Source organism: Homalodisca vitripennis, unplaced genomic scaffold (assembly GCF_021130785.1).
Source record: "Homalodisca vitripennis isolate AUS2020 unplaced genomic scaffold, UT_GWSS_2.1 ScUCBcl_5377;HRSCAF=12067, whole genome shotgun sequence".
Taxonomy (NCBI): Eukaryota; Metazoa; Arthropoda; class Insecta; order Hemiptera; family Cicadellidae; genus Homalodisca; species Homalodisca vitripennis.
In genome coordinates this window covers 14,678-41,119 of record NW_025781489.1, presented here as the reverse complement: position 1 = coordinate 41,119, position 26,442 = coordinate 14,678, and the positions used below count along the sequence as shown (strand labels likewise).

Sequence of the window (26,442 nt, the reverse complement as noted above, 5' to 3'; positions counted from 1 at the left end):
ACATCCTCCAGGACTATGTGGTGTCCCACAACAGTTTCAATTTTGTTATTTATCAGTCACTGATAAGCAGGGAGATGTGTTTTTGGGAACTCTCCTCTAGCCTTTGCCCTCTTCTAATCCTTCAGAGTTTCTCTCAACTCTTAGAATTATTTCATGGTACAGTTCAATTTAGAAGGTGTTGTGTAAACTTGCTGTACTTCTAGCATTTTCAAATCAGTACTGATTTGCCATGGTTTCTTCTAGCTAATTGAAAATGCCTCTTTTTGGAAAATCGACCAAGAGCCCTGCAGAGGTGGTGAAGGCTCTGAAAGAGGCTGTGAATGCTCTAGAAAGAGGGGACAAAAAGGCTGAAAAAGTAAGTACCTGAATTTATTTTTGAGATCAGTTAATTGTCTAACAATTGAATTTGAATTATCAGTTTTGGTATTCTTTGGGTTTTGAGAGGGTTGGTTTATCACTATAGTTGTAAAATTGAGTTTCAAGAGTATCGAAGCTCCTTACACCATTGGAATAACTAGGACTTGGCTTTGGGGGGGAGGGGGATGCTAGTGATTGAAGAGCACATTTCACCAGGAGGTATGGAATAAATCTATTTCATTACATTAGATAAGTCTAATTTAAAGTAACACTATTAACTGCTATATTTAAAAACAAGTTAGATTATTAGGTTGCTGTTATATGAATATTGACTGGCTATTATATGAATAATACCAGACCAAATCATGTGGCTGGTCTGAGTGGTTTAGAGGATGGGTCTCTAAACTGGCTCAGTAATTTGGATTTAGCTTTGTGACGGGAGATTTTAATATTTTTTTAATTTATGACTCAAGAACTTTGTTCTTACGTACTTTTTAATAATTGTAATTTTTAATTTATTTATTTATGGATAGCTGCCTTTGTCCCCCATACGATATATATATATATATATGTATATATATATATATATATATATATATATATATATATATATATATATATATATATATATATATATATATATATGAATATTATTTAGTTTTTAAGATCTGAGGGGGAGTTCTATCCCTTAATTCCCCACCTTAGTACACAATTAATGTTTTGTTTCATTACTGACCTCAACATGCTGAAGTATGCATCCAGATACTGGTTATGTGGGGAAACTCCTGAAGATTGAATGCTGAGTCAGGTGTCGGTTACGTTGTTTGACCTTGTACTGTTCTCGTTGTTAGCCACATTTCCACCACATATAGTCCTGTATAATATTTGTTTCCTTTGTAATTAGTTTTCTTTTATTTTAAATTGGGGCCGTTCAAGTATTACGTAAGCACTAGGGGGGGGGGGGCGGGGGGTCTTTGCTTTGCTTATTTTGGATGACATGGGGGGTAGGGGAGTCTAGATGATGATTACGTCATCGGTAGTTATTTTCTTTTTTACACGAATGGCAACCCACACATTGTCTTTGCTTGAAAACGAAACGCATTTTCGGGGATTCCTGCAAGTAATACATACGTTTAGTGAACAGTGCACGGTAATTCCCTTACTCGGTTCTAACGCGAGTAAGGGAATTACCGCGCGCTGTTCACTTGTCTAAATTTCCTCTATCAGTGTATTGTTTTGTTTGGATGCTATAGCGAGTAGACGTATTGTAAGCATAGTAAAAGCAAGTTAACATTTGTATTACCATTCATTCCATTAGCCAAAGTTTAATGTTTAAATAAGATGTCGTTTCAAATAGACAAATCCAAGTTATACCAAAAATTGTTTAAAAGTTTTAAAAAATCTCATACAAGTACGAAAGTACAAAATGTACAAAAGTTAGTTAACGAAGTGTGGCGAAATTACAAATTACAAGCAAAATCCGACAAGGAACTAGATATTATTGTATCTAAGAGAATCGAAGAAGAATTGGCAAGCGGCGACTAAGAATAAATCCAATCTACTATATTTTTTTTCTAAGGTGAGTGACGAAATCATTTTAGGTACCTATGAATACCTACTAGAAATATTAGAAATCGCCAAAAAAGTTTCTCTTTGCTAATTAGAAAATATTATGGCCTATCTTAAAGTATAGAGGTAATATTCATTATATAGATTTATTTCTTATAATTGATTCCGTCAATTGGTCACAAAATACAGGATGTTAGTTTTATACATATATATATATATATATATACCTACAGAAAACTATACTCTATTCAAATAGGTATTTAACAGAATGTAAACAATCTTTATATATCTTTTTATTGAATTATGTGGTTTAAAATTGTAAACTCTGTAAAATCTGTTTGTAATTCATTTAAAAACTCAACAAATATTAAAATTGCTTTTCTGTAAGTACATAAAGGTGCGTACAGACATCGCGAGGCGTGCACCGCGAATGGTTCGTACGTATACATGTGCCGTAGCATGCCTCAGGTTTATGTATGCGAGACGAACCATTCGTGGCGCAAGCCTCGCGATGTCTGTACGCACCTTTACAAAAATCTGATTTTATAATTGCATATTTCAATAAAAAGACATATCAAGATTGTTTACATTCTTTTAAATACCTACTTGAATAGAGTATAACACCCTGTATTTTGTGACCGGAACGAATTGCTCGTTTAAAGATATTAGATTTAAAGCCATAGGGTTTTGTATTTACCATATATATTGCCATACGTTGTATTTATGTAGCTTAACCCTTTGTGGACCAACGATACTTTTAAGTATCACCAAATGAAACTGTTTACATAACAAATTACAATGGCTTCAGACACGCATAAAGGCCTGGAGGTACATCTGAGTACCATCACGGTACTGTAAAACTAAATTTGTTCTTGTAGTTTGTTCACTTTCCCACCTAACAATAGGTGGGGAAGTGACAGTAACTTTTGACCCATCCTTTTGAGTTCTTAACACACTACTTGTTCTGTCCCATGGTAGTTCGATATCAACCAGACAGTTTTGTTGTCCTGCCACTTGAAAACTCCGACATCATCATTTGAATAGCAATGATCCCACTGTCCCCTTTCAAGAGAGGAACTAAAGTCTGCAGGTATACCCGCCCTGTCACTGCGTATTGTTGCGCAAGCTAAGGTGTTTTCACTTTTTAGCCTCACCACCAAGGGAATAGAGGCAAAAAATTGTCAAATACCACAATTCAGTTTTTTCCATATTTCTTTTGTTAAGGATAAAACCACTCTTTCTCCCAACCCACTTTCACGGTATTCTGCTTTAATGGCTTCATTTTTTCCCTTGGTAAACATCAAACTTTAAAATATAACCATACTGGTCACCAAGACACCACAGTGACCCAGCTGGGATCACTTCTGGCTGATTTATACCTACGAGTTGAACCCACCACTGGGCACAGCAAAAACCGATGTGCCACTTCAATCTGGGCAACCTTACGGATTTCCAGCAGCGGCACATCACTAACCGCAAATGTTGAGATTCTGGGGTTCATGGGCAATTCGATACGTCTAGTCTACTGTGGAAGATGACTGTTGGAGTTGGTGGGGTTTGTTCCCTGCTTACTTTGACTGGAGAGGCTCGTTCAGAGCTGGCCTCCCCTTCTTCTGGGATGACTTTGAGATGTAGTGCCATAATTCTTCCTCATGGATCTCAGTAGGAGAGGGCCCCTACTCCCTAACCTTACCCATCCTGAATATCCTATAACTCCGGAAGCAGCGCAAAGGTTCTTACAGGACTAAGTGCAATTTACAAGCTTCTTGTCCTAAGAGAACAAAAAAAAAAAAGACACCACAGTTTATAATCCCTTTTTATGGGTTTCATGAGATTATATTGTTTCAAAGTATTACGACCTTTGAAAACAATCATTGATTCATCAACACTAACCTGTCTTGTACCTTTATAAACTACTGTGAACTTGTCATTGAGCTTATCAATAAAAGGCCTTACTTTTGTAATCTGTCCGGATTGCCTTTTGAAATAGTGTTGTTATCATCCACACAGAGATTTGATAAAATATCCATGAAACGTCCTCGTGTCATTGCTGACCTGTTGTCAATATACTGACCATGTTGTCATGGAGGGCTGACGGTACTTATAAGTACCACGTCTATTTTAGGCTAAATATACTTAATTCAGTCATATTATGTTAAAATATCAAACAATTCATCAATTTTAAAGGACATTTCACCCTTTATATAACAAAAACATTTGAATAAATGAGTAGAACATATCTTTTTTAAATATAGAAATCACAATTTATAAACTGGCAATTCTGGAACATTAGTCTGAAAAGTGCTGCTATCTAGTAGAGTTTGTTAAAACTACAAGAACAAATTTAGTTTTACAGTACCGCGATGGTACTCAGATGTACCTCCAGGCCTTTACGCGTGTCTGAAGCCATTGTAATTTATTATGTAAACAGTTCTATTTTGTGGTACTTAAAAGTACCGTTGGTCCACAAAGGGTTAATAAGAGAATCTTTAGCAGAACCCATAGACAGTTTTTATTTTTAGGCAACCTGTAAACCTGCAGAAAAAACACAAATTACACAGCCAGCTTCAAATATTAAAAAACAGGAAGAAGATAAAATAAAAACCGGTAATGAATCACAACAGCAATGCGAAATTAATAAAAATACAGATAAACAGAGACCAAAACCTTCTCAGTAAGCTATGAAAAATAAGATTGCTCTACTCGAAAAAAAATCTGAATGCTTTGTATTCTGCCAGAGATACTATGCCAAGCCGTGCTAAAGTTGATAAACAGATCATTAAGTTGCACGAGGAAATAAAAACAGCAAAACAGTCTTTAAACAGGAAGGTTCAAAACGCAGTTGCCCAGAAGAAACACAGGGATGGTATGAAAAGAAAGTTAGAAGATATTTGTCATGAAAATCCAGAAATGAAAAAAAGACTATCTCTGAGGGATTCAGTGGGACGTCCTAATCTTGAAAGCAATCAACCTTTACTATTGAAAACAATCGCGGATATAGCTTTATTTGGGAATGCAGCAGATGATAGAAGACGAACGGAATCAATTCGCAGCGTAAAAACTCTTGATGAACTCACACAAGAATTACGTAAAATGGGATTTGACATTAGTCCGCAGTGGGACATATCTTCGTTTGATTCCCAGAAAATCTAATTCTGCAGAGGGACGAAGACATGTATCGACAGTCCCTGTTAAGCTCATTCGGGCTCAAACTGATCACCACAAGAGCCACTTAAATAGCAAGTTCGCTGAAACATCAATCCATTATTTAGAGAACATAGCATCCATACTAGGACCAGATCAAGTATTTTTCATATCTCAAGATGATAAAGCTCGAGTCCCTATTGGCGTAACTGCGGCAAATAAGCAAGCACCTCTTCTAATGTACATGGAATATAGAATCAAATTGCCTGATCACGATTGGGTAATCGCTGAGCGTCATAAATTAATACCATCTGTTTATGCTGGTATCAAAATCACTTCCAATATGCTAGGACAACTGCAAGCCGTTGGATATTCTGGACCAACATACATCGCTATTCGAAGTGGAAAGCATAGTTCATCTACTGCTAATACTCATGCTCAGGATTTCGAGACGCTTCTCGAACTTGAAGAGTTTCGACCATTAGCTAAAACTGACCATGGACTAGTAAAACCAATGGTAATCATGACGGTTGATGGAGGGCCAGATGAAAAATCCGCGTTATCAAAAAGTCATAGGGTTTGCTATACAACACTTTAAGCGACATAATCTCGATGCATTGTTTTTAGCTACCAATGCTCCCGGAAGAAGTGCGTATAACAGAGTAGAGCGCAGAATCGCTCCTCTTAATCGGGAACTGGCTGGTTTAATATTGCCTCATGACCATTTTGGGTCTCATTTGGATGAACGTGGCATTACAATTGATGAACATTTAGAAAGATCTAATTTCGAATTTGCAGGAAATGTATTAGCTGAAGTATGGAGTTCAATGGAAATTGATGGCTATAATGTTAATGCAAAATATGTTGGGGCAGGTGAACAAGATCTTCCTGATTTTCCAGACATTAAATGGTATTCAAAACATGCGCGTGAAAGCCAATACTTGCTCCAAATTGTAAAATGTAGAAATACAGAATGCTGTCGTCCAAGAAGTGGCCTATTTAGATTACTAGACAACAGGTTTCTTCCACCACCTGTAAAAGTAAAACAAAACAGTTGATGACTTGGTTTTAGATGAAGGAGGGCAATGTCTTAATCTTCCAGTCAATTTAGCTCTACGCTTAAGTGCTTCACTCAAAGATTTCCTGCAAATGCCATACGATTATTTTTGTCCGACGGTACAATTGAGGCTGTCAAGTCGAACATGCAAAACGTGTGGTCTTTATCATGCTTCCGTCAAGTCACTAAATCGTCACATCGAAAAGATTCATAAGAAAGTAAACACGCACACTGATAGGAAAGTTAGACCTGTAAGAGTCGCTGCTCGTCGTGCTAATGAACTGATGTGCATTTTTCAAAATTTAGAGCACCATGATGTGGCTCTATGACCAATTTGTTGAATGGCTCGATGAGAATGACGTAGACATTCCAAAATCGGATGAAAGCGAGCAGACTCACAACACTGAGCAGCAATTGAAGCAATCCAATGTCATCGAAAACTTATAATCATGGATTCGGGTATCATGGACTGAAGACTGTTAATTTGAATTTAATATATGCACCAAAAATTTAAAATAAAGTTTGTTATGTTAGTAAGATATAATATTTTTGTCCTTTACTCTATGTTGAATACCGTTTCAGTAAAATATAATCTCTATCCTAAATCTATTTTCTTATTTTTCAAATTATAATTATAACGTTATAAAATTAAAAAAAACAATACATTAATTGACAAATGTTTACGTAAGCATGGGGGGAGGGGGTAAGAGCTTTGCTTACTTTTGCGGACAAGGGGGATGAGGGGGTAAATAATTGCAATAAATCTGCTTACGTAATACTTGAACGGCCCCATTCTAGTTATTTTGCTTGACAAATCTGTGTGATTTTGTAAAGGTTCTATAACGTTGCAATTATTTACAATTAATTGCTATATTTTTGTTTGTAAATTTTATGTTTTCATGAATGTATACTGTTAGAATTGTGAGTTCTGAAAAAACTTGCTTTACTGCGTCCGTATATTTCAAATGAAATATTGTTTTAAGTGCTTTTTGTTGTTGCAGAATTCTGTCTCATGATTTATTTTGTTGTGGCTCCATAAATAGGCTATATACTGTAAGCTATATCGGAACGGATTAAAGTATAGTAAATAGCCTTCAAAGTATCAATATTACATAATTTTACCATTTGCCTTAGAGTGTAAAGGTCTTTGAATTATTGCAGGATTCACATGTTCCTTTTGTGGTAAATTTTCATCAACGACCAAGCCAGCAAACGTGTATCCTAGACTTGATTCAATGTCTCATCTTCTACAAACATTGTGGGAGTAAATTTATTTCTCACCTGTTTAGTTGAAAAAACAAACAATTAATTAATAAATGATTCATTTTAAGTTAATGGTTTCCACTGTTTCTTTCTAAATCTTTAATATATGATCAACCACTTGTAATCTTTTGTGGATGGCACTTCAAATGGTTTTTTTCAGTTTTGCCAGAAACAATAACACTTCTGCATCTGTCATCTCCATAGATCGGTACAGAACTTTTTTACCAGTGATTTCATTGATTTTACCTCTATATTAATTTTTGCTAAACTCTTCAAAAGAGGTTTCAAACCAATATTATAAAGATAATCTTAAACATTGTTTAGAGTACGTTTTTAATTTACAACATTTTGACGTTTAATAACTGAAGATTCAGCGTACAAGGTTTTGTTAATAGATCCCACTATTTATAAAACTCCATAAAGAACTTTCCTTTTAAACATTTAATTGCAGCTAGCTACCTTTGAAGAAACTAAGATATAAAAATATATTTTACACAAACGTACTCTATTTGGATTATTTATTAAAAATTTTCGAAAAAGAAATGTTTATCACAAAGAATTGTATAATATCTCTCTCAATCTGTTATAGGATTTTTATCTTACAAACTGCTCAATAAATCGTCTGTTGGTAAGAAATGCAGTAATGTACACTCGTGTTCTAATGAAAGTGTTCTCCAGGCTCAGGAAGATGTCAGCAAGAACCTGGTGCTGATCAAGAACATGCTGTATGGCACCAACGACGCAGAACCGCAGACTGACATCATCGTGGCGCAGCTTGCACAGGAGCTATACAACAGCAATCTATTGCTCATGTTGATACAGAACCTCAGCCGGATTGATTTTGAGGTTAGTTGTTACTGTCTTATATTTAACAACTCTTCAAATTAAATTACAATCAACAATAAATATTCTCTTAAATTATATTATTTGTCTATTGTTAAATTTTTTACAGAAAGAAATGTCTGGAACACTTGTTATTTATTCATTATCTTGTCATATATAGAGAATGTTTTATTTGTACAGCTCATATCCAATGTTAAAACCTTTTTAGGGCAAGAAGGACGTGGCCCAAGTGTACAACAACATACTGCGGCGACAGATCGGTACAAGGTCGCCAACTGTTGAGTACATCTGCACCAAACCTGAGATTCTCTTCACATTGATGAACGGGTAATCCAGCTGTAACATGTTAACATGCAGCACAACATCACAGTCAACTCATGAAAGTCTAGTTTATATGAATCCATAACCGGATTCCATATTAAGGACATATGGAAAATTCATTATCATTGGCAAACATAACAAGGTTTTATTGAAAAGAAAAGTAGATTTTCCCTGTGATGTTATCTTGAAATAAGAAAACTGAAGATACATTATTAGCTTTATTTTGGTTAAAACAGCTACCATAAAAATTTTTGGAGCCCTTAACCCATTGCGGATCGTATTGTTTTGGCGCGTGGGCACCAGCGGGCACGAATTAATTTACGGTCAGCGGCCGCACGAACAGCAATGGTGCGCCACAGTATCGCTCGCTATCGTATACTAGAAAATTCAGCTGTGAAGGTATTCGTTCAGATGGAACATGGGCCTGCTACGATATCCGTGATGTACGAACGATTACACGCAAGCAAGGTTCCAGGGTGGCAGGGATGATGTCTGAATCATGGTCTAAATAAAGCGGCTCGGGCGAAGCGATTACAACATCCGGGCCATTGTCTAGACTAAACCCGCCAACATGTACGTCTGCGTCTTTTTGTAGTGTCACTAACCTCAAAAGTATTATAATAACAACTGAGGAAAAACACCCAATCAGAAGCGCTAAAAAGCAGAGAGTAAACTCATATGAATGATTTTTCAACTTCGACATACAACTGCGATCTGTAGGATATTTATAAAACTTTTGAAAACTCTAAACATAGACCGTTGTTAAACACTCTTAGTAGACAAGTGAAGACGATCGCCCGATCTATCAGACATTAACAGTACTATTTGGAGGGAAATTTAAAAGCAGACCGCTTTTGCGACCTGAGCTCGTCATCGTGCCGTTAGGCCCGGCCGCTGCGTGACGAGCCCAGCTCGTCAGTGATCCGCAATGGGTTAAAATGGAATGACGGCTTTATTATTCTACTCAAAGATTCTTCCACATCAGTTTTGGGAACTAATAAATAATTTGCACGTTAATTTTTCAAGTCACTGATTGACTTATGTAATTTTTTATATTGACCTAATTTTCATTTTATATTAATTTTTAGGGTGGTTTTACTACCTTTGGCCACACAATAAATATCATTTAAAGATTTATTTGTGTAACACTGATTGTATGGAAACTCTTTATTGGTTGGTATGAGACTTCCAAAACATTTGAAACTCCATCATTCAAAAGTTTAAATGGTTATAGGCATATGTGAACTTGGTTTGGATGCAATTTGGACTGTTGTAAATAAATAAAAAATGTTGCAACTGTTAAAATGTATTCTATTGTATTATTTTGATATTTTTTTTTATCCTCAAAACAAAAAAAGAAAACTTCTTTCAAAGATCCCATTATGGGCAATTTTATAATAAGTATATTTCTCCACAAAAATTAACTACATATATTATTAATTTCTCTAATTGCATAAAATATACATCAGCTGTGTAAGTTATAATAGAGCTATGATGTGTGTTACATTTTTAATATTTCGTTGTATTCATGGTTTATGGGTAGTAGAATACAGTTGTAGTGATTGTGAAATCCAGGTTTTACAAACCCGATGCTGAATCTTTAAACATTAATTCAAATTCTCAAATTTTGTAATACCTAATAGCTTTTTTTAAACATATAGCAAAAACAATAGAGTGTAAGGGATTTATTTGTTACAAATATAACAGTAAAAAGGGCAAATTTATTTATTATTTTGTTGTATTTGTAGTAATTATGAAGAAGTGTAAAGATATACATGGAATTGTCAATCAGATGAAATTGCTAAGAGTAAGAAGATTACTTTAAACAACGTAGGTTTGTGATACAGCCAAAAAGGTGAAAAGAGTGTTGGTCATAACAAGATTAAATAAAATCCAAATGCATATCCCACTTAACGATTGTTACATCTGTTAACAGATACGAACACCAAGAAATAGCTCTGAACTGTGGAACCATGCTACGAGAGTGTGCCAGATACGAAGCGCTAGCGAAAATTATGCTGCATTCCGAAGATTTTTTTAACTTTTTCCGATACGTTGAAGTTTCTACTTTTGACATTGCTTCTGATGCTTTCTCCACCTTCAAGGTATTGCCATATCTTAAAACTTAAAAGTAGAGTGTAACTCAATCAAATTTAAGAGATTCGTTGTAAAATCACTTTATTGAAAAACAAAAGATAGCAAGGTTTGTGTTATCTAGGTTACTTCAATTGGGTTCTCATGATGCCCAGCCTAGTATTGTGTCTGTGTGGTCTATCATTCCTTTCCTTCGTATAGGTTGCTAGCGATTTAATAAAAATTGTAAAAAAGATTGCAAATGTAAGATATTGGGATTTGTTTTGTGGCAATAGGTGGAATACAGAAGTATTTTTCCTATATATAGGTGTAAGTCATGTTTTTCGAACAGTAAGTTTTACTTTGAAGTTTGTGATTATTTCTACAGGAATTCATTTCTTGAGATTGCGTTAATAGTTTAGGATCTTGTATTCCATCGACTCTCCCCTCATTCCGTATGATAAGCATTGCACAGGCCTTTGTAATCAAGATTTGAAATATTATTTGGTAGGCCTATTCCTAGTAACAAAAAGAATTAAAATCAAAATTTTGTAAGAGGAATTGGAATTGATTACTTTTATAAAAAGCTGCAAGAAATCTTTGGGAAAGAAATGAACAGACCTATCTCAGGTCTCACTTTAATTTTGCAACAATAATGACATTGAAACCTTTAAATTACAATCCTCCATACTTGAGTAAGAGGGATTGTATAGAGTAGGCAGAGCAGGGGTATGTTTACAAAATTGGAAGGTTAATCCTCTTTCGCGTTACACAGATACATTTATATATAATCTAGTTGTAATATTTTCCTTGCTTACTGAACACGAAAATTGTAAGGACGTTCTAGTGGCTATTCTAGAACCAAATTGAGGAGAAAGTGTAACCCAAAGTGTCTGTTGGTGCAGGAACTGTTGACGAGGCACAAGTTGCTGTGTGCTGAGTTCCTGGAGCTGAACTACGACAAGGTGTTCTCGCACTACCAGCGGCTGCTCAACTCGGAGAACTACGTCACTCGTAGACAGTCGCTCAAACTGCTCGGAGAGCTGCTGCTCGACAGGCACAACTTCACGGTCAGTAACACTCACTACTCTATCATTGAAAACAAGATCCATACATTATATTCCATATTACAGTCAATATTTTACTAGCTTGTTTCATCAATCTTCAATAAAGTAATAGAAGAAACTCTTTTGCAGTATTACTTATTATCACTTCAATATTATTAAAATACATTGTAGAAGCTTCATGTGTATTTGATTTTAATTATTAATTAATTAAAAAATCAAACACTCCAATAATTACATTTTATTTTTGTTGGGGCCTTACACTTTCAATGAAATGAAATGAAATTTTTTATGAAATGAAATGAAATATGTTTATTGTCCTTAATCAACAGTAGTTGCAATAGACATAGTCAAATGTACACAGCCTTAGTGTAATCTTAGATATTAAAGGTTTACATGTCAAATTATATAGGTCAAATAGAATAGATTTGTAGTCAACAAAAGTGAATAAGATATGGTAAATCTACATTTAAAATGTATAACAATACGTGTAATAAGTTAAAAACATATAAATGAATAAAACCTATAAATAAATTAAACACACAAATAAATACAAAGATTCAAGTAAAAAAACACATATTTACATAATATCTTGGATTACAATTTTATGGAATAGAAATTCCCATTTTCAAATTCAGCTGCACTATAAAATACTTGACTAATCAGCCAATTTTTCGGGTCAAATAAAATACATCTATAGTCAACAAAAGTGAATAAGATAAGGTAAATCTGCATTTAAAATGTATAACAATAAGTGTAATAAGTTAAAAACATATAAATGAATAAAACCTATAAATAAATTAAACACACAAATAAATACAAAGATTCAAGTAAAAAATACATATTTACATAATATCTTGGATTAAAATTTTATAGAATAGAAATTCCCATTTTCAAATTCAGCTACACTATAAAATGCTTGACTAATCAGCCAATTTTTAATTTTTGTTTTAAAAGCGTTAATTGGAAGATTTCTAATGTTCAAGGGCAATTTATTAAAAGGTTTTATACAAATAAAGCTAAAAGACTTTTGGGTTTTACTCAGTCTAGCATATCTTGCATCCAATAGATCTTGACCTCTGGTATTGTAATAGTGGATTGAACCTCTTGAAACAAAACTATTTAAGTTTTCCTTGACATGGGTGAGACTGTAGAAGATAAATAGACTAGGTAATGTGAGTATTTTAAGCTCAGGAAATATAGTTCGACATGAATCTCTATCCCCCAGACCTTTTATACACCTGACCACTTTTTTTTGCCACATGAAAACTTCTTGAGCTCCACTGGAATTACCCCAAAGAGTAATACCATAAAGTAAACGTGAATGAAAAAATGCATAATAAGCTTGGGTCACTAAATCTAAATGAGTACACATTTTTAATTTACGGATCAGAAATAAAACTCTAGAAAGGCAAGTACATAAATGCTTTGTATGAATGTCCCACATCAATTTAGAATCCAAATTAATTCCAAGAAGTTTAACTGTCTTATGATGAGTAGATTTACTTAAACTAAAGATGATTTCTTCAGTTTTATCATTATTTAAGATAAGCTTATTGGATGAAAACCAAAGATCACAACGCTCCTTCATGTAATCAATGACCAATTCATTACGTTCTCGATCAGGACTAGATGTATAAAGTGTGGTGTCATCAGCATAAAGAAGGCACTTTTCTGGAAGAAAATTAGGTAAGTCATTTACAAAAATTATGAAAAGAAAGGGACCAAGGACAGAGCCCTGTGGAACCCCCCTCGTCACCATCCTCAGGTCCGATCTTTGGTCTCCAAGTTTTACAAATTGTGACCTGTATACCAAATAAGATTTCATAAAAGATAATTCAACATTCTCCAAGCCATAGAAATTAAGCTTTTCTAGAAGTTCTTTTATGTGGAACAAGGTCAAAAGCTTTACTAAGGTCTAAAAGTAATGTTCTAGTTTCTTCGTTGTGTTCAAAACCCTCCATAACATTGAAAACCAGATTTTCTACCGCCTTAATGGTAGATAATCCTCTTCTAAATCCAAACTGAGCAGAAGTAAGAAAATGGTTTGTTTCAAAGTAGGTTTCTAACTGATCCTTAACAATGGACTCTATCAGCTTGGATATTACTGGCATAAGAGCAATCGGACGGTAATTATTTACACTGAGCCTATCACCTTTTTTGAAAATGGGACTTACAGCTGTTACCTTTAAACAGTTGGGGAAAACTCCCTCTGAAAAACTCCAGTTGATTAGAATCGTTAAAGGAATGAGCAAAACTAAACCTAACTTCTTGAGAACATAATTTGAAAGCCCATAAACATCTTCTGCCTTTGAATTACTTAGACTACTTATACATTTATTCACAGTAACACAATCTACAAAGTTTAAACTTAAAAAACAGTTTAGGATCCTTTACAGGTTTAACAGACTGTAAAATTTCAAGTGGGGTTGCAATTTTATCAATAGGAAAACCTTGTTGGTTGTTATTACCAACATTAACAAAATAATTGTTAAACTCAGTAGCACTAATGGGTAAATTTGGAGTGCTTTGTTTAATTAAACGACCAGTTTCCTTATTGATTATCTTCCAGGCTGCTTTACATTTATTTTGAGATTTCAGAATGAAATCTGCATTAGATTGTTTCTTGGCTTTTACTATTTCTGATCTGTACAATTTTTTTAGCCTAGAATAATATTCCTTATATTTAGAACATGGTCTAGCTTTGTATTTTTCATAACATATTACAAGAAAAGATTTAATTTTTCCTAAGTACGGAGTGTACCAGTTTTTTTGGGCTACTGAGGGTTTTTCCTTATTTTTACAATTTTTTTTCCTTAAAGGACAACAGTTATTAAACCTAACCACTAAATCGTTAATAAAAAGTTCAAATGCTTCATTTGTATTCTTACAGTATGAGAAAAATGTTTCCCAATCAGAACTACCCAGACCATTAAATAGGGCAGATACAGCTTTTTCATTGAGCACCCTATAAGTATAGCTAATATCTGATGTGGTAGCATCAGTAAAATTTGGAAGGTCAGTAATTAAAGACAATTTGTTTAAGTCAACATTTAAAATAAGACCAGAGTGGTCAGACAAATGGTGGTGATCAACCTGACAAACTACTGCATTATTTCCAATATTAGAGATAAAATTATCTATACAAGAGCTAAATCTAGTTGGCTCTAAATTTAAACAGTAACAGTCATATGACCTAAGCATGTTTAAAAAAATGACAGTCTTACGGTCAGAGTGTCTAGGATCAAGATTCAGATCACTAGAAATTATTATCTTGCAATTCACCATTTTAGACAAACCAGAGATACTATCCAACACCTGAGACATTTTATCAGTGAAAACATCTATTGAAGAGTCAGGGGTCCGGTAAATTGATAGTAAAACTAAATTTAACTTAGAAAATTTGATTGCAGACACCTCAAATTGTTTTTCTTCACAAAATCTACTAATATCAATTATTTCAAAATTGAACTTAGCATTTTTATTTATGTAAATAGACACACCACCATGAGAAAACAATTTCCTACAATAACCAATTGCTAATAAGAAACCACTTGGCACATAAAGGTCGAGTTCCTCGTGAGCACACCAGTGTTCATTAAGACACAGTATATCAAAGTAATTACTATTCAAATAGGCTTCCAAAGCATATAATTTATTTTTTACAGATTGAATATTTATATGACAAAGTGATAGTTTTATTACAATTGACAGAGTAATGACTAGGTAGAGGCTTACTGGCTATGGATGGTGGGTAGAGGCAGTTCCTTCTATGTTTCCCGATGTCGTTCCTCTTAACGTCACCAATCCCTGTTTAGGGTTTATCTCAGAAGGCTTCACCATCAACACAACCGATCCCTGCTGAGGACTTTTCCTGGTAGGCTTCTCGCTGTCGTCAACCAAAGATTCATCCCAACTGGTACCAGGTGGTGGTGGCTGAGAAGTATTTACAAGATGTTCTGAGTCCGCCAGGTTGTCAATCGCTTCAGCAATACATTCAGCCAGCCACATTTTACCCATAAGGTTTAGATGTTGACCGTGCCGTGTATGCAAGTGCCTCTCAGCTTTACTCACTTCCACTAAGCTGACATTTGGGTGTAATAGGCTCATTTCTTTAAGAGCAGCATTGGTTTTTTCTTGTCTCTACATTAACACAAGACCAATTAGCAAGATCGTGTCTATTAGGAATATCTACCAAAACAAATTTAGTGTGAGAAAGTTTGGTTAATGTAGTCTTGATACCATCCAGTGCCTCACAAGATTCATTCTTAGCAACATCATTAGCCCCACATATAAGCACCATAACATCATTTTTGTCCAGTTTTTTCTGAGTCAATGTTTTTGGAATTTAAAATGTTTTTGGTTCGGCCGCCAGGACGGATAAAACCAAATGCGTTATTCTTCATTTGTTTCTTGTTGAGGTGATAAGCGATATCACGTCCATGGCTATCACCGCAAATCATAATTTTAGATTGCACCTCTTTCATATTAACTTCTTCTTCCACTTCTTCATCCAGGACTGTTAGGCAAGCAAAGCGGTTTGTACATGGAAGGCCAGCTTGTTCAGGTATTCCGGTGGTTATGTTAACTCTTTGAGATGATTTGACTTGAGTCCATACCAAAGTCTCGTCAGAAATTTGTTTTACCTAAACCTGATTTTGAAGGCTGCATTGGAGGAAAACACCTGATACACTGAGTAGACAAAATGGTCATTTTTTAAATTTTAGTTTGTAAAATATCATTATCTTCCTGTAGAATAGTCATAGCCGTTTTTAAATTCTCGTTTAGTAACTTTTCATTTTTCAATTGTTGCAAGATAATCTGAGTTTGAAAATCTTGTGGAGGTAAGCTCTTGACAGGGTTTTCTATTTTTAAAACTCTTAACTTTTCAGCTAACTTACTGTTATCTCTTATCAAAGTTTTATTATCACTTGTCAATTTATTACTTATATCCACTAATTTATTTATCCTCTCTTCATAATCGATTCTAATTTTTTCTAGATCAATGCAATTCTGAGTTATTGCATCAAGTTGATATTTTGGGTCTAGTTCAAATGAAGTATTGACGGTCTTATCTGATACAGAAGAATTGCAATAAGAGAGTTTCACATCAGTTTTTATTCTGGGTTGGAGTTTTAGGAGTTGAACATGCTGAGACAGTATTCAGAGGGAAACTGCAACTACTATTTCCATGTTTATTTGTATTAATTTTACTTTCAGCTTCTTTTACAGCAATTTGGAACTCTTTATTTTCCAAATTTTTTCCAGTACAGAATTTGTCTTTGTTTTCTTTAAAGGGGAAAATTGAGTTTTTTGTACATTCTCCTTTTTCTTTTTTTGTCCCAAAAAAGTTTAATTTATACCAAGTGACTTTCCCTTTGATCACAATTTCGTTAATGATAGCAGGCCAGGCCTGGTGGCCACGTACTTGGGCAAAGACACAATGACCAACTTTGTACATATTCTAGAATAATTAATTATATTCTGTACTATTGTAAATAAAAGGTACAGACACCCACAAATATAGGGTACAAATAACAAATTTCACTATTTAATTTTCATTGCACAAAATATGCTCAATTTCAAATTAGTTGTTATGTAAACACAGCAGACGATAGTGAGTCCACTGACAATAAGTAAAAACAGCTGACCAATGTTCCCAGCAGAACAGGAAAACGTGCAATCAACAAACAGCTATGCAAGTAATAGATACAAGTTTAAAAACAAGTTTAAAACCAGTTGTTGTAGTGCAGAAAGCAGATAGCTTTCAGGTGTACCGAAGTTATCTACAGTCCAAAGGTTAGCTCCTGAGCAGGCTTCTTATCTGAAAGCCTGTTTTATGTAACTGGTAGTATAATTCTACATAAAATCTAAAAGATATTTTAATCACAAATTATTTGGCCAAACCTTAGACTATCATATAATATCACTTCACCATTAAAAACTGATCATTTAGGTACCACTTTCAAAACCACTTTCAGCACAAAGACCTCAATAAAATCAGAAAAATTGAGGAGCAGATATCAAAACCAACTTGTATCCTTCTTATCTCCTCTTAACTTCGAGGAGAAAGCATCATCAGACTCACATTACTAATTATTTAACTATTGAAGTGTTTTTTTTTTTTTAATTATTAATAATTTTACACAATAGTATTGTCAATATTTTATACCAATACCAAAATAGACAGCAGATGATAATTAATTATGTGCGGTTATTATTTTACATATTTGAAAATGAATATTTGCTACACAAAAACTAATGATAATTATAATTAGTTGATTTTCACGATTTTAGTTGTTGGTTGCTATCCTTATATGGTGTTAAGTACTTAAATAAAAATAAACACCTTTTCTGAAAAATTCAATTTTTATTTACTTCTATTTAATAGAGTTTCAGAGTTCATGTTTCTTAACCCGTCAAATTACTATGACGTGCTTCTGGTGCTACTGGGCTGAATTGATTGGACCACTCCGTCACACGAAAACAATATTATTTTTATTATTTCAGCAATTAAAACAAAAGATTGGGCCACTCCATCGCAGGAAAACACAATATTATTTTAGCAATTAGAACAAAACTGTTAAATGTTATACATCATTATGTTAAATTCTCTATATTATGGTGGTATTTGAAAATGATTAAGCCTATAAGGTAAACTAGATCTAAATGAATACTCATTTGAACAAGAAATGTTTGTATTATAATATTAAAATATGACTACATGTCTTGTATAAAGAACTGTAACAAACAATGTAACATGTTAGTAAACAGTACCTGCAGGAGGTTATAAATAGGCCTAATAATTCTAAAAGATAGCAAAAATAGGTTGGAAGGAATTTTGGTTAAAAACGGCTGAATTACCGTCAATGAAAAGATTGAAGAAATATTTCATATATTACTTCTAGATAGCATCAGTAGGCACAAAAGAAGGCAGTTCCTTCAAGTTTAGGGTTGAGGATGTGCAACTTGATTCTCATCAATTTAACAAGATGAGTGTCTCTCAGGTGTGAAATGAAGTGGTTTTTAATAAACAGTATTTTGGAAAACGCAGACTCACGAATATGTTGAGCCAAACATTGCGCACAGTTGAACTGCTAATTTTTTTAATCCAGGGTATTTTTCAGGGCTTACATACTTAATCCAAAACTGGTTACAAGCAAGTTCTTTCGGGACTTGAGCAAAATTTTCCCTTAAAACGATGTCTCCTTGAAATTAAATAATCTCCCTTTGCAAGGCAGCTTTGCTTGAGTGAAAAATTGCACTGCTTCACTCTTCCATTCATTATTGGGTTTTAAAGAGAGCAGTTGCTTAGAACTCTTACAGCATTTCTAATTTTCCCAAAATCAGAAAATTTAGTTTCAACTCAACTTTTAAGTTTTTATAGAGTTAACAAATTGTTCAATAATAATAGTTTCAGCACAGATAGATTTGGGGTTAGGGAAGTGCAACCGTTCATCAGTGATATCCTCACACCAGATACCAATTTTATTTAAAAAAACTCTTAACATCTTACAGAAGTTCAAACAAACATTCCGTGCCCTTGTAGGTTCAAGTTTAGTAGATCAAATGTTTGAATGTCTATTATAAAAAAAAATTGTGGCTACATTTAGTTCTGCGACAAGTACAAAGCCTAAGTAGTCACTTGCAATATCTTTTTACCTTCACATTTAGACTGAAACACTTGTTTATCTTAAATTATTGAAAAAAACACTAAAACGAACCAAACTCTTGTTCAACCACCGAACATTAGTACTAAGAAGCAAATCATTCAAATACGTGTTTCTTCAAGAGGGGTTTGAACTCATGATGGCGTAGTAAAGACTTTGAATGTATGAAATTGATGATTTTAATTACAACTCGCATTTTACGCTCAAGAGCACTTAATTTGCAGAATAAAATACTTAAATGAATGATTCAATGGCAGAATAGTACACCTTCATTAAATCTTGAGTTGCTTAATATTCAAACAAACCTTTGCTTGTCCCAGCCATTGCCTAAGCTCCATCTGTTGTTACCAGTTTTTTTTTTTCAAATTTAAATCTTTATTATCAAAAACTTTGTGCAAGTCTTCTCCACGAATATGACCTTCCATTGGCATGATAGTTAAGAGTTCTTCAACATTATCTGCTCTTTAGCATTATCTAAAAATCTTACAAAAACTACGGGCATTGATAACCTCCGTGTTTTATGCCCTTATAAATAATAATAAAAAAAATCTTACAAAAACTACTAGCTGCCGTATTTGTGATGTATGTGATTTACCTAACAGAACATACATTTTGGATTGCTATGACATAACATTTTTGTTTTGTATGTAAAGCAATGTTTTATATTGACCTATCAAAAAACCATTATATTTTTGACAAATTTGATACATTGTTGTATATGTTAGTATAAAATGTACATCTTATATATTTTTAAACAGTGTTTTAAGTTTTTTATATATAATAAATTATGTGTGTCAACTTTTTTTTTTTTTTTTTTAACAAATTGTAGATACAAAAACAGGATTGGTTGGTACTTGTGGTTTGATTTGCACTAAAATTGCTCAGCAACCACTAGTTTTTGCTAATTACTTTTTTTGTTTGGGCGGTAATATTTTTTTAGATTAATACCAAATTCTACACACTTTGGCAAAAATATTTATAAAATAAGTGTGCCCTTGCATAAAGCATGTGCATTTTATAACTATTTAGAAAAACGCTTCCAGATTGGTCAAAATAGGCTTGCCAATATAGATATTACTACATGGAAAGTTGGAGGGTTAAATAAATAATTTATCTGTGTCAATTATTTGAGACAAATGGACTGTTCCCATGCAACGTTTAACCAAGAACAATGATGGTGGTATATAAGAGTGTAGTTTAAGATACAGGATATTAAACATTGTGTTAAAGAGGTGTATTAACAACAGACATGAATTAACAATTTTCAGATGTGAGTGTTACATCGATAAGTGGTGATATCACTAATCTGTTTAATTGTTCAATAGAAACAAGGTGTGATTACTTGGCTTTATTTTCAGGTGATGACAAAGTATATTTCAAACCCCGACAATCTCAAGCTGATGATGAACATGCTTAAAGAAAAGTCAAGAAATATTCAGTTTGAAGCATTTCATGTGTTCAAGGTAAACAGATTTAAGGAACTTCTGTGTTTGCTATTTTGATCCTCGGTGTCTTCATTAAAATCTTTCTGCCTTTTCTGTATACAAATTTGACCATGGCCTAAAAATGGAAATCTGGAATATGAATTGAAATTAGAAGGCTATAAGATTAAAAATTGCGTTTAGGACAAAAAATTACAAAAACTTTTGCTATTAATTTTTATAATATATTCTGTGCAACATTACATTTTGGTACAGCATAATTTACTTAATTTAATTTACATAATTTACCTAATACAGTTACAAAATACATATCTCTAATTTAATATTCCAAATTTGTGAATAATTCTAAATTCTAACTTACCCTATTTATTTACTTGTATTGACGATCCTTTTAATCAGTTATGTTTATCAAAACATAATGATGTGTAAATGTAAACTACGGACTCAATATTCCGATTTGATAATCGCGTAATAAACTAATAGAAATTGTCATACTACTGTATTGTATGCAGTTAATTTTTGGTGTTACTGTAAGGTACACAGTGACTTGTTGGTGCTAAGCACTTACTTCACTTTCAAGAGATCTGTTGGCATATCTTCCCTTATTTCAATTCCGTTATTGGGCAATTTGTTTGGCGTATTCCCTCTTCAATAATCTTCCTAAAAATAACATACATAAATGTTACGTTAATTAGGCTGTTACAGGTTAAAAAAAGATGTAATAGCTACCTAAAACAAACCACACAATAATTAGTTTAAACAATTGGTATAATAGCTAATTTAAACAAATTATATAAGTTATGATATACTAGCTAGTTTATAAAAATTATATAATAGTTGCTCTCGAATAAAAAATGTAGATACCCAGAGTTTGAACATCAACCAAAAATTAACTAGTAGAACTTCAATTAAGGGAGTGACATTAAAATTTAACTTTTTTATTTCTCTCTCTCTGTGTGTGTGTGTGTGCGTGCGTGCGTGTGTGTGTGTGTGTGTGTGTGCATATAAAGGAAATTAATTACAAACTATTAACTTCAAATTTTCATGCCGGTAAGAATGAAAAGATTATTGTTTCGTGGTGCTTTCAACCAAACTGCAACTTTGAACATTCATAACTTGGAAACTTTTTTATAAAAAATTGGTACAAGTGTACTATCATTTGAGTTTTTTATTTTAGAATGTTCAATTATATGAATAAAAATTGTTATCAAATTACTGTTTTGACTTCTATTCTTGACAAGGTAGTTAAAAAAATTCAGCATTGGTCCCGTTATGGATCTATTAAAGTTATTGTCTGTGGTGTGTAATTTCGTAAACTACTATTCAAAACTTACATTTTTAACACTGGTTTAATTGAGTAGATTTTGTTAATTAACTGTGCCCAGCATCTGCTCTTTATAATGCACAAAACTGCAGATTGCTGAAGGCGATGTTGCCACAATCATTATCCTTTCATCATTTCTTAGTTGTTCTAGTGTTACATGATCTTTTAAAATCTCCTTTGAAATTTGATTCAGCACTACATAACTATTATTTATTACACGATCAATTTCACTCTACAGTAATAACGGTTGAAGCACCATCACTGCAGTTGACAGACGAACACAACTTCAAATCATGCAGCTGGTTTTTTGTGTGTATTTCTGACGTGTATTTACAGTTTGATGAAAACGTTTTGTCAAAGTAGACAAATGGATTAAGTGGATAATTACACAAGTTTATTGCCTATCAATATAAACTAAATAAGTTTCAGTAAATAAAAATCCAATTTTTTCCTTGTCACTTCAAATTTGGCGTCATCTAGGTCCCATTGTATCTACAAAACAGTCAAGAGTTTTAACAAATGTTATTGATAATGATTACTCATAATTTTACCAAAAACACTCACTTTTAAACAAAACCTACAGTTAGTTATTTTATGCCTTTGACTTGTGAAATTGTTATAGTGTCAATAAAACTAAGCCCTTTGGTTACCAGACTTCTTTGTGTCTGTGGAATACCGGCAGCTTTACTCAGAGATTACCGAAGAGTATTGGGACTCTATTTAGGCTGTTCTGCACTCTTTTATATTTTCTCCTGTAATTCCCTTATTTTTTGTTAGAAATTTATTATTTATTTTTTAAATTGTACATAAAAAAATTGTGTAACAGTAAACGTAACAACTGTTTATGAAAGATTTAACAAATTAAAAGTAATAGTAAAAAGTGAACTTCCCAATAATTAAAATATGTGTTCTTTCTTTGAGTAGGAACAACATTCTTTACAAAAATTTAAGATACAAAATGTTTAATTTAGCTAAAAACTACAGATGAAACTGTACACAATCATAAATGTTACTTTAGTTGTACAATAAAAATAAAAGTTTTAGAAAACTGTGAAACAATTGTATGTTTAATTCTTAAAATTGATAATTTGTAATATACGTATAATCACGTATAGTACGTAATTTGTAATATACGTATATAAATTATATTATATGTAAATTTAATATTTACTATATTAAATGTATTTGGTAAATATTCGTTTTTACTGGGTATTTAGTGGCATTTTCTTCACATATCCGAATATATCCAGATGTTAGTACCCAAAGGGCTTCATCACTCCACTGAACATTTGGATTGTCATGTTACAGGTGTTTGTTGCCAATCCCAATAAACCCAAGCCAATCTTGGATATTCTGCTGAGAAATCAAGACAAACTGGTAGAATTCCTCACGCGCTTCCACACAGATCGTTCAGAAGATGAACAGTTCAACGATGAGAAGGCATACTTGATAAAACAGATAAAAGAGTTAAAACCTCTTCCAGAACACTAACACTAGGTGAGGTTGGTTTTTAATTGATATCCAATTTTTTAAATAATAAAAATTGTGTGGCTTTATTTTTAGTTTTTCAGGAAATATACCAGTAATGAAGGAAGAATTAATGATATGCATAAAAGAGGTCTCGCTAAAACGCATCTGACATATTTTCAAACTGTGATTGGAACACCATCGTAGATAACCCTTGGAGTATTTATTTTCAAAAGCCATGATTATTTTATCTAGTTCTGTCTCACTGACTGACTCACGTCTGAATTTCCCTGTTCCATTAAACAATATATCCGAAGATATTGTTTCATTCTGTATTCATTTTGGAGAATTGCATTATCCACAAGATTAATATAATAATCATTAAATAGGTTGCTTACTACTATTGGGCTTGTATAAACTTTATCTTTATCACATTGAACCGCATTTCTGTTACTAATATCTTTCTCTATTAATTAAATTCCAAGTAGTTTTTTGTTTGAACATTTCTAGAACTAAATTGTTATTATCAAAGTAGTTTAAAATATCGTTATTATTTTTATTTTTACTTTGTTTTTGTAAATTATTTATTTAAATTATTTTTTTCTCTAGGCTCAAACCATTTACTTTGCTCTAGTTCTAACCAAGGAAAGCACAGATCAAAACAGTACCTAAAGCTGAAGTGATGGTTGAATCCACAGTTTTTGAATCTCAAATCGGATTCTAAATCTAAAAAAAACTTCGTGATTCTCAAATTACTAATCATGTTTTTTTTTATACCCATGTACGATTTAAAAAAAATCATCACCATTCCAATGTCTGGCATTCCTAAAACATTTGGTCATTATTAATTATATAAAAAGTAATTAAAGTATACCACTGCAATAGGGTTTGCAAAGGTTCAGAGAAATAGATATGACAAAGTCATATTCCATGCCTTCTACTTTAATTTTGATAGATTATAATATGGGCTTCTGAAATATATGCTTTTAATTTGAAAAAAATATGTGCATAAATTTGTATCACGGATTAAACCTAGGTTACTTTAGACATTAAATGGTTTAAAAATGTCAAACCACCTCTAGTCATGATTAAAATATAATCATAATATATTATACATGAAAAAATATATATATATATTATATATATATATTTATATATACGCGTACTCTCAGCAGACACCTAGCATTGCACAAATATAAATACTGAAAATAGAAACTGCAAAAGAAATATTGTTTACAAAAGCTAGATATTTTGTTAATCAGGTTATCTATCTACGTTTTTCATAAACAAAATTACAACGAAACATGTTTTAGCGATCAGTAATTTACATACTTCTTATCAGAGATCAACCGAAAATAGACGTAGCAGATTCGCAGGAAGCACGAACATAAATATAGAAACCACTAACTGCAAGCAAAATATTATCTAAAAAATGATAATTTGTTAATTAGGTTATATACTTAAGGGTTTTCAAGCACAAAGTATGAAAAAATGTTTTTGTGATCGGTAATTTTGCGTTATGGGGATTTGCTATCGTCAGTGAATAAACACAGCACACTAACGACTCTGCATGAACTTGTTTATGGAAAATACTAACTACAAGCAAAATATTATTTCTGTTGTACGATAATTATTTAATCATGTTATTTATTTACGGTTTTCATAATTTTACGTACAGAATAAACACGTTTAAGCGATTGGTAATTTGTTAACTGTTGATCAGCCGATAATGATGCAGCGGATCTCTACACAGATTCAAATGTCGAATGCCGTCGATTGTTTCTCGAATCCGATACTTTGTTGAAGATTCAGTGGATTCAAGATTCGGCTTCAACCCATCACTATTTTAAACAACAAACCAATTTTCATGGTTTAGTATTATAGAGAATTTATCCAGGTTGTTTTGTTCAATTACATGTGGCTGGTCTAGTGATGTAAACCCACATTGGTATAATGTGACGGTTTACATCACTAATTACATGAAAACTTTGTAACTAAGTCTAGCGTTTAAACTAATTAAACACTAATTCCAGTTAAGTAATCTTTAAGATGTTTTTCAGTGTAATAAGAATAATCTTTCTGTTTCAGGAAGTTTTCCTGCCAACTCCCGTCTTGTACAGTATTGCACATGTATAGTTAAAACACGCCTCCTTCTCTATGCGGGAATGTTACTTCTTTTACAATTCCTTATGTTTACAATTTTCTTAAAAATGTCAGCTCTAAATTAGAGTAAAATCTGGCTGAAGGGTTTAGACACCTTATCAGTTGTTCATTCATCGTATTCGCATTATACATTTTAGGTATATTCTGTTAAGTTTTTATTTATTTGTTTCTTTGTTTATTTCTTCTTCCATGGTAAACCGACAGTTCAATAAACATCTACGGCCAAATTTTGTTGTATATAGTTATACCCGAATCTGTATAGCTGTTTATAGGAAGATTTAAGACTTTTGTTATTTGTAGAGGTTTTAAGAATTTCACCATGTTAGCACTATAGACTTATGTTTCAATTATAAGATAGTATGTTCCTTATAAAAGATTTAGTTTAAGTTGGTTCTCTTTCCTCTTAGAGGAGATTTTCATTTGTTTTCCAGACAGAATAGATTTTTTCTGGTGCTGAAAATGATAGCTTAAAGATCGGAAAATGTGTAAATACAATAATTTCAATATGATTCGGATCTATTCAAAAGTTCTTTTATCTACCGATTCTTGTAAATTAAAAAATAAGTATTTTATCAGCTCCATATACATATACATATTTTTCAAACAATCTTTTTCGTGTTCTGTTAAAAAGTATGGTAACATCCTGATTATTATCAGTTTTAATAAAAATAAAAGTTGATTATTA

The 26,442-nt window shown here is 32.8% G+C and overlaps 1 protein-coding gene across 1 annotated transcript; it reads left to right on the top strand.

Annotated features, from left to right (window-relative positions):
- The first annotated feature begins 229 nt into the window (after window positions 1–229).
- Window positions 230–26,442, top strand: LOC124373353 (protein Mo25). Its single transcript, XM_046831729.1, has 8 exons — window positions 230–355; window positions 8,069–8,236; window positions 8,442–8,560; window positions 10,491–10,659; window positions 11,533–11,697; window positions 20,720–20,824; window positions 23,436–23,624; window positions 25,683–26,442. The coding sequence occupies exons 1-7, from the start codon at window positions 254–256 to the stop codon at window positions 23,616–23,618; spliced, it is 1,011 nt and encodes a 336-aa protein (XP_046687685.1). The 5' UTR covers window positions 230–253; the 3' UTR covers window positions 23,619–23,624; window positions 25,683–26,442.

Coding starts and splice junctions, on each gene's coding strand:
- LOC124373353 (XM_046831729.1), top strand. CDS start 254: ATGCCTCTTTTTGGAAAATCGACCAAGAGCCCTGCAGAGGTGGTGAAG. Junction 11,698..20,719: donor TCGACAGGCACAACTTCACG/GTCAGTAACACT, acceptor CTTTATTTTCAG/GTGATGACAAAGTATATTTC. Junction 20,825..23,435: donor AAGCATTTCATGTGTTCAAG/GTAAACAGATTT, acceptor GTCATGTTACAG/GTGTTTGTTGCCAATCCCAA.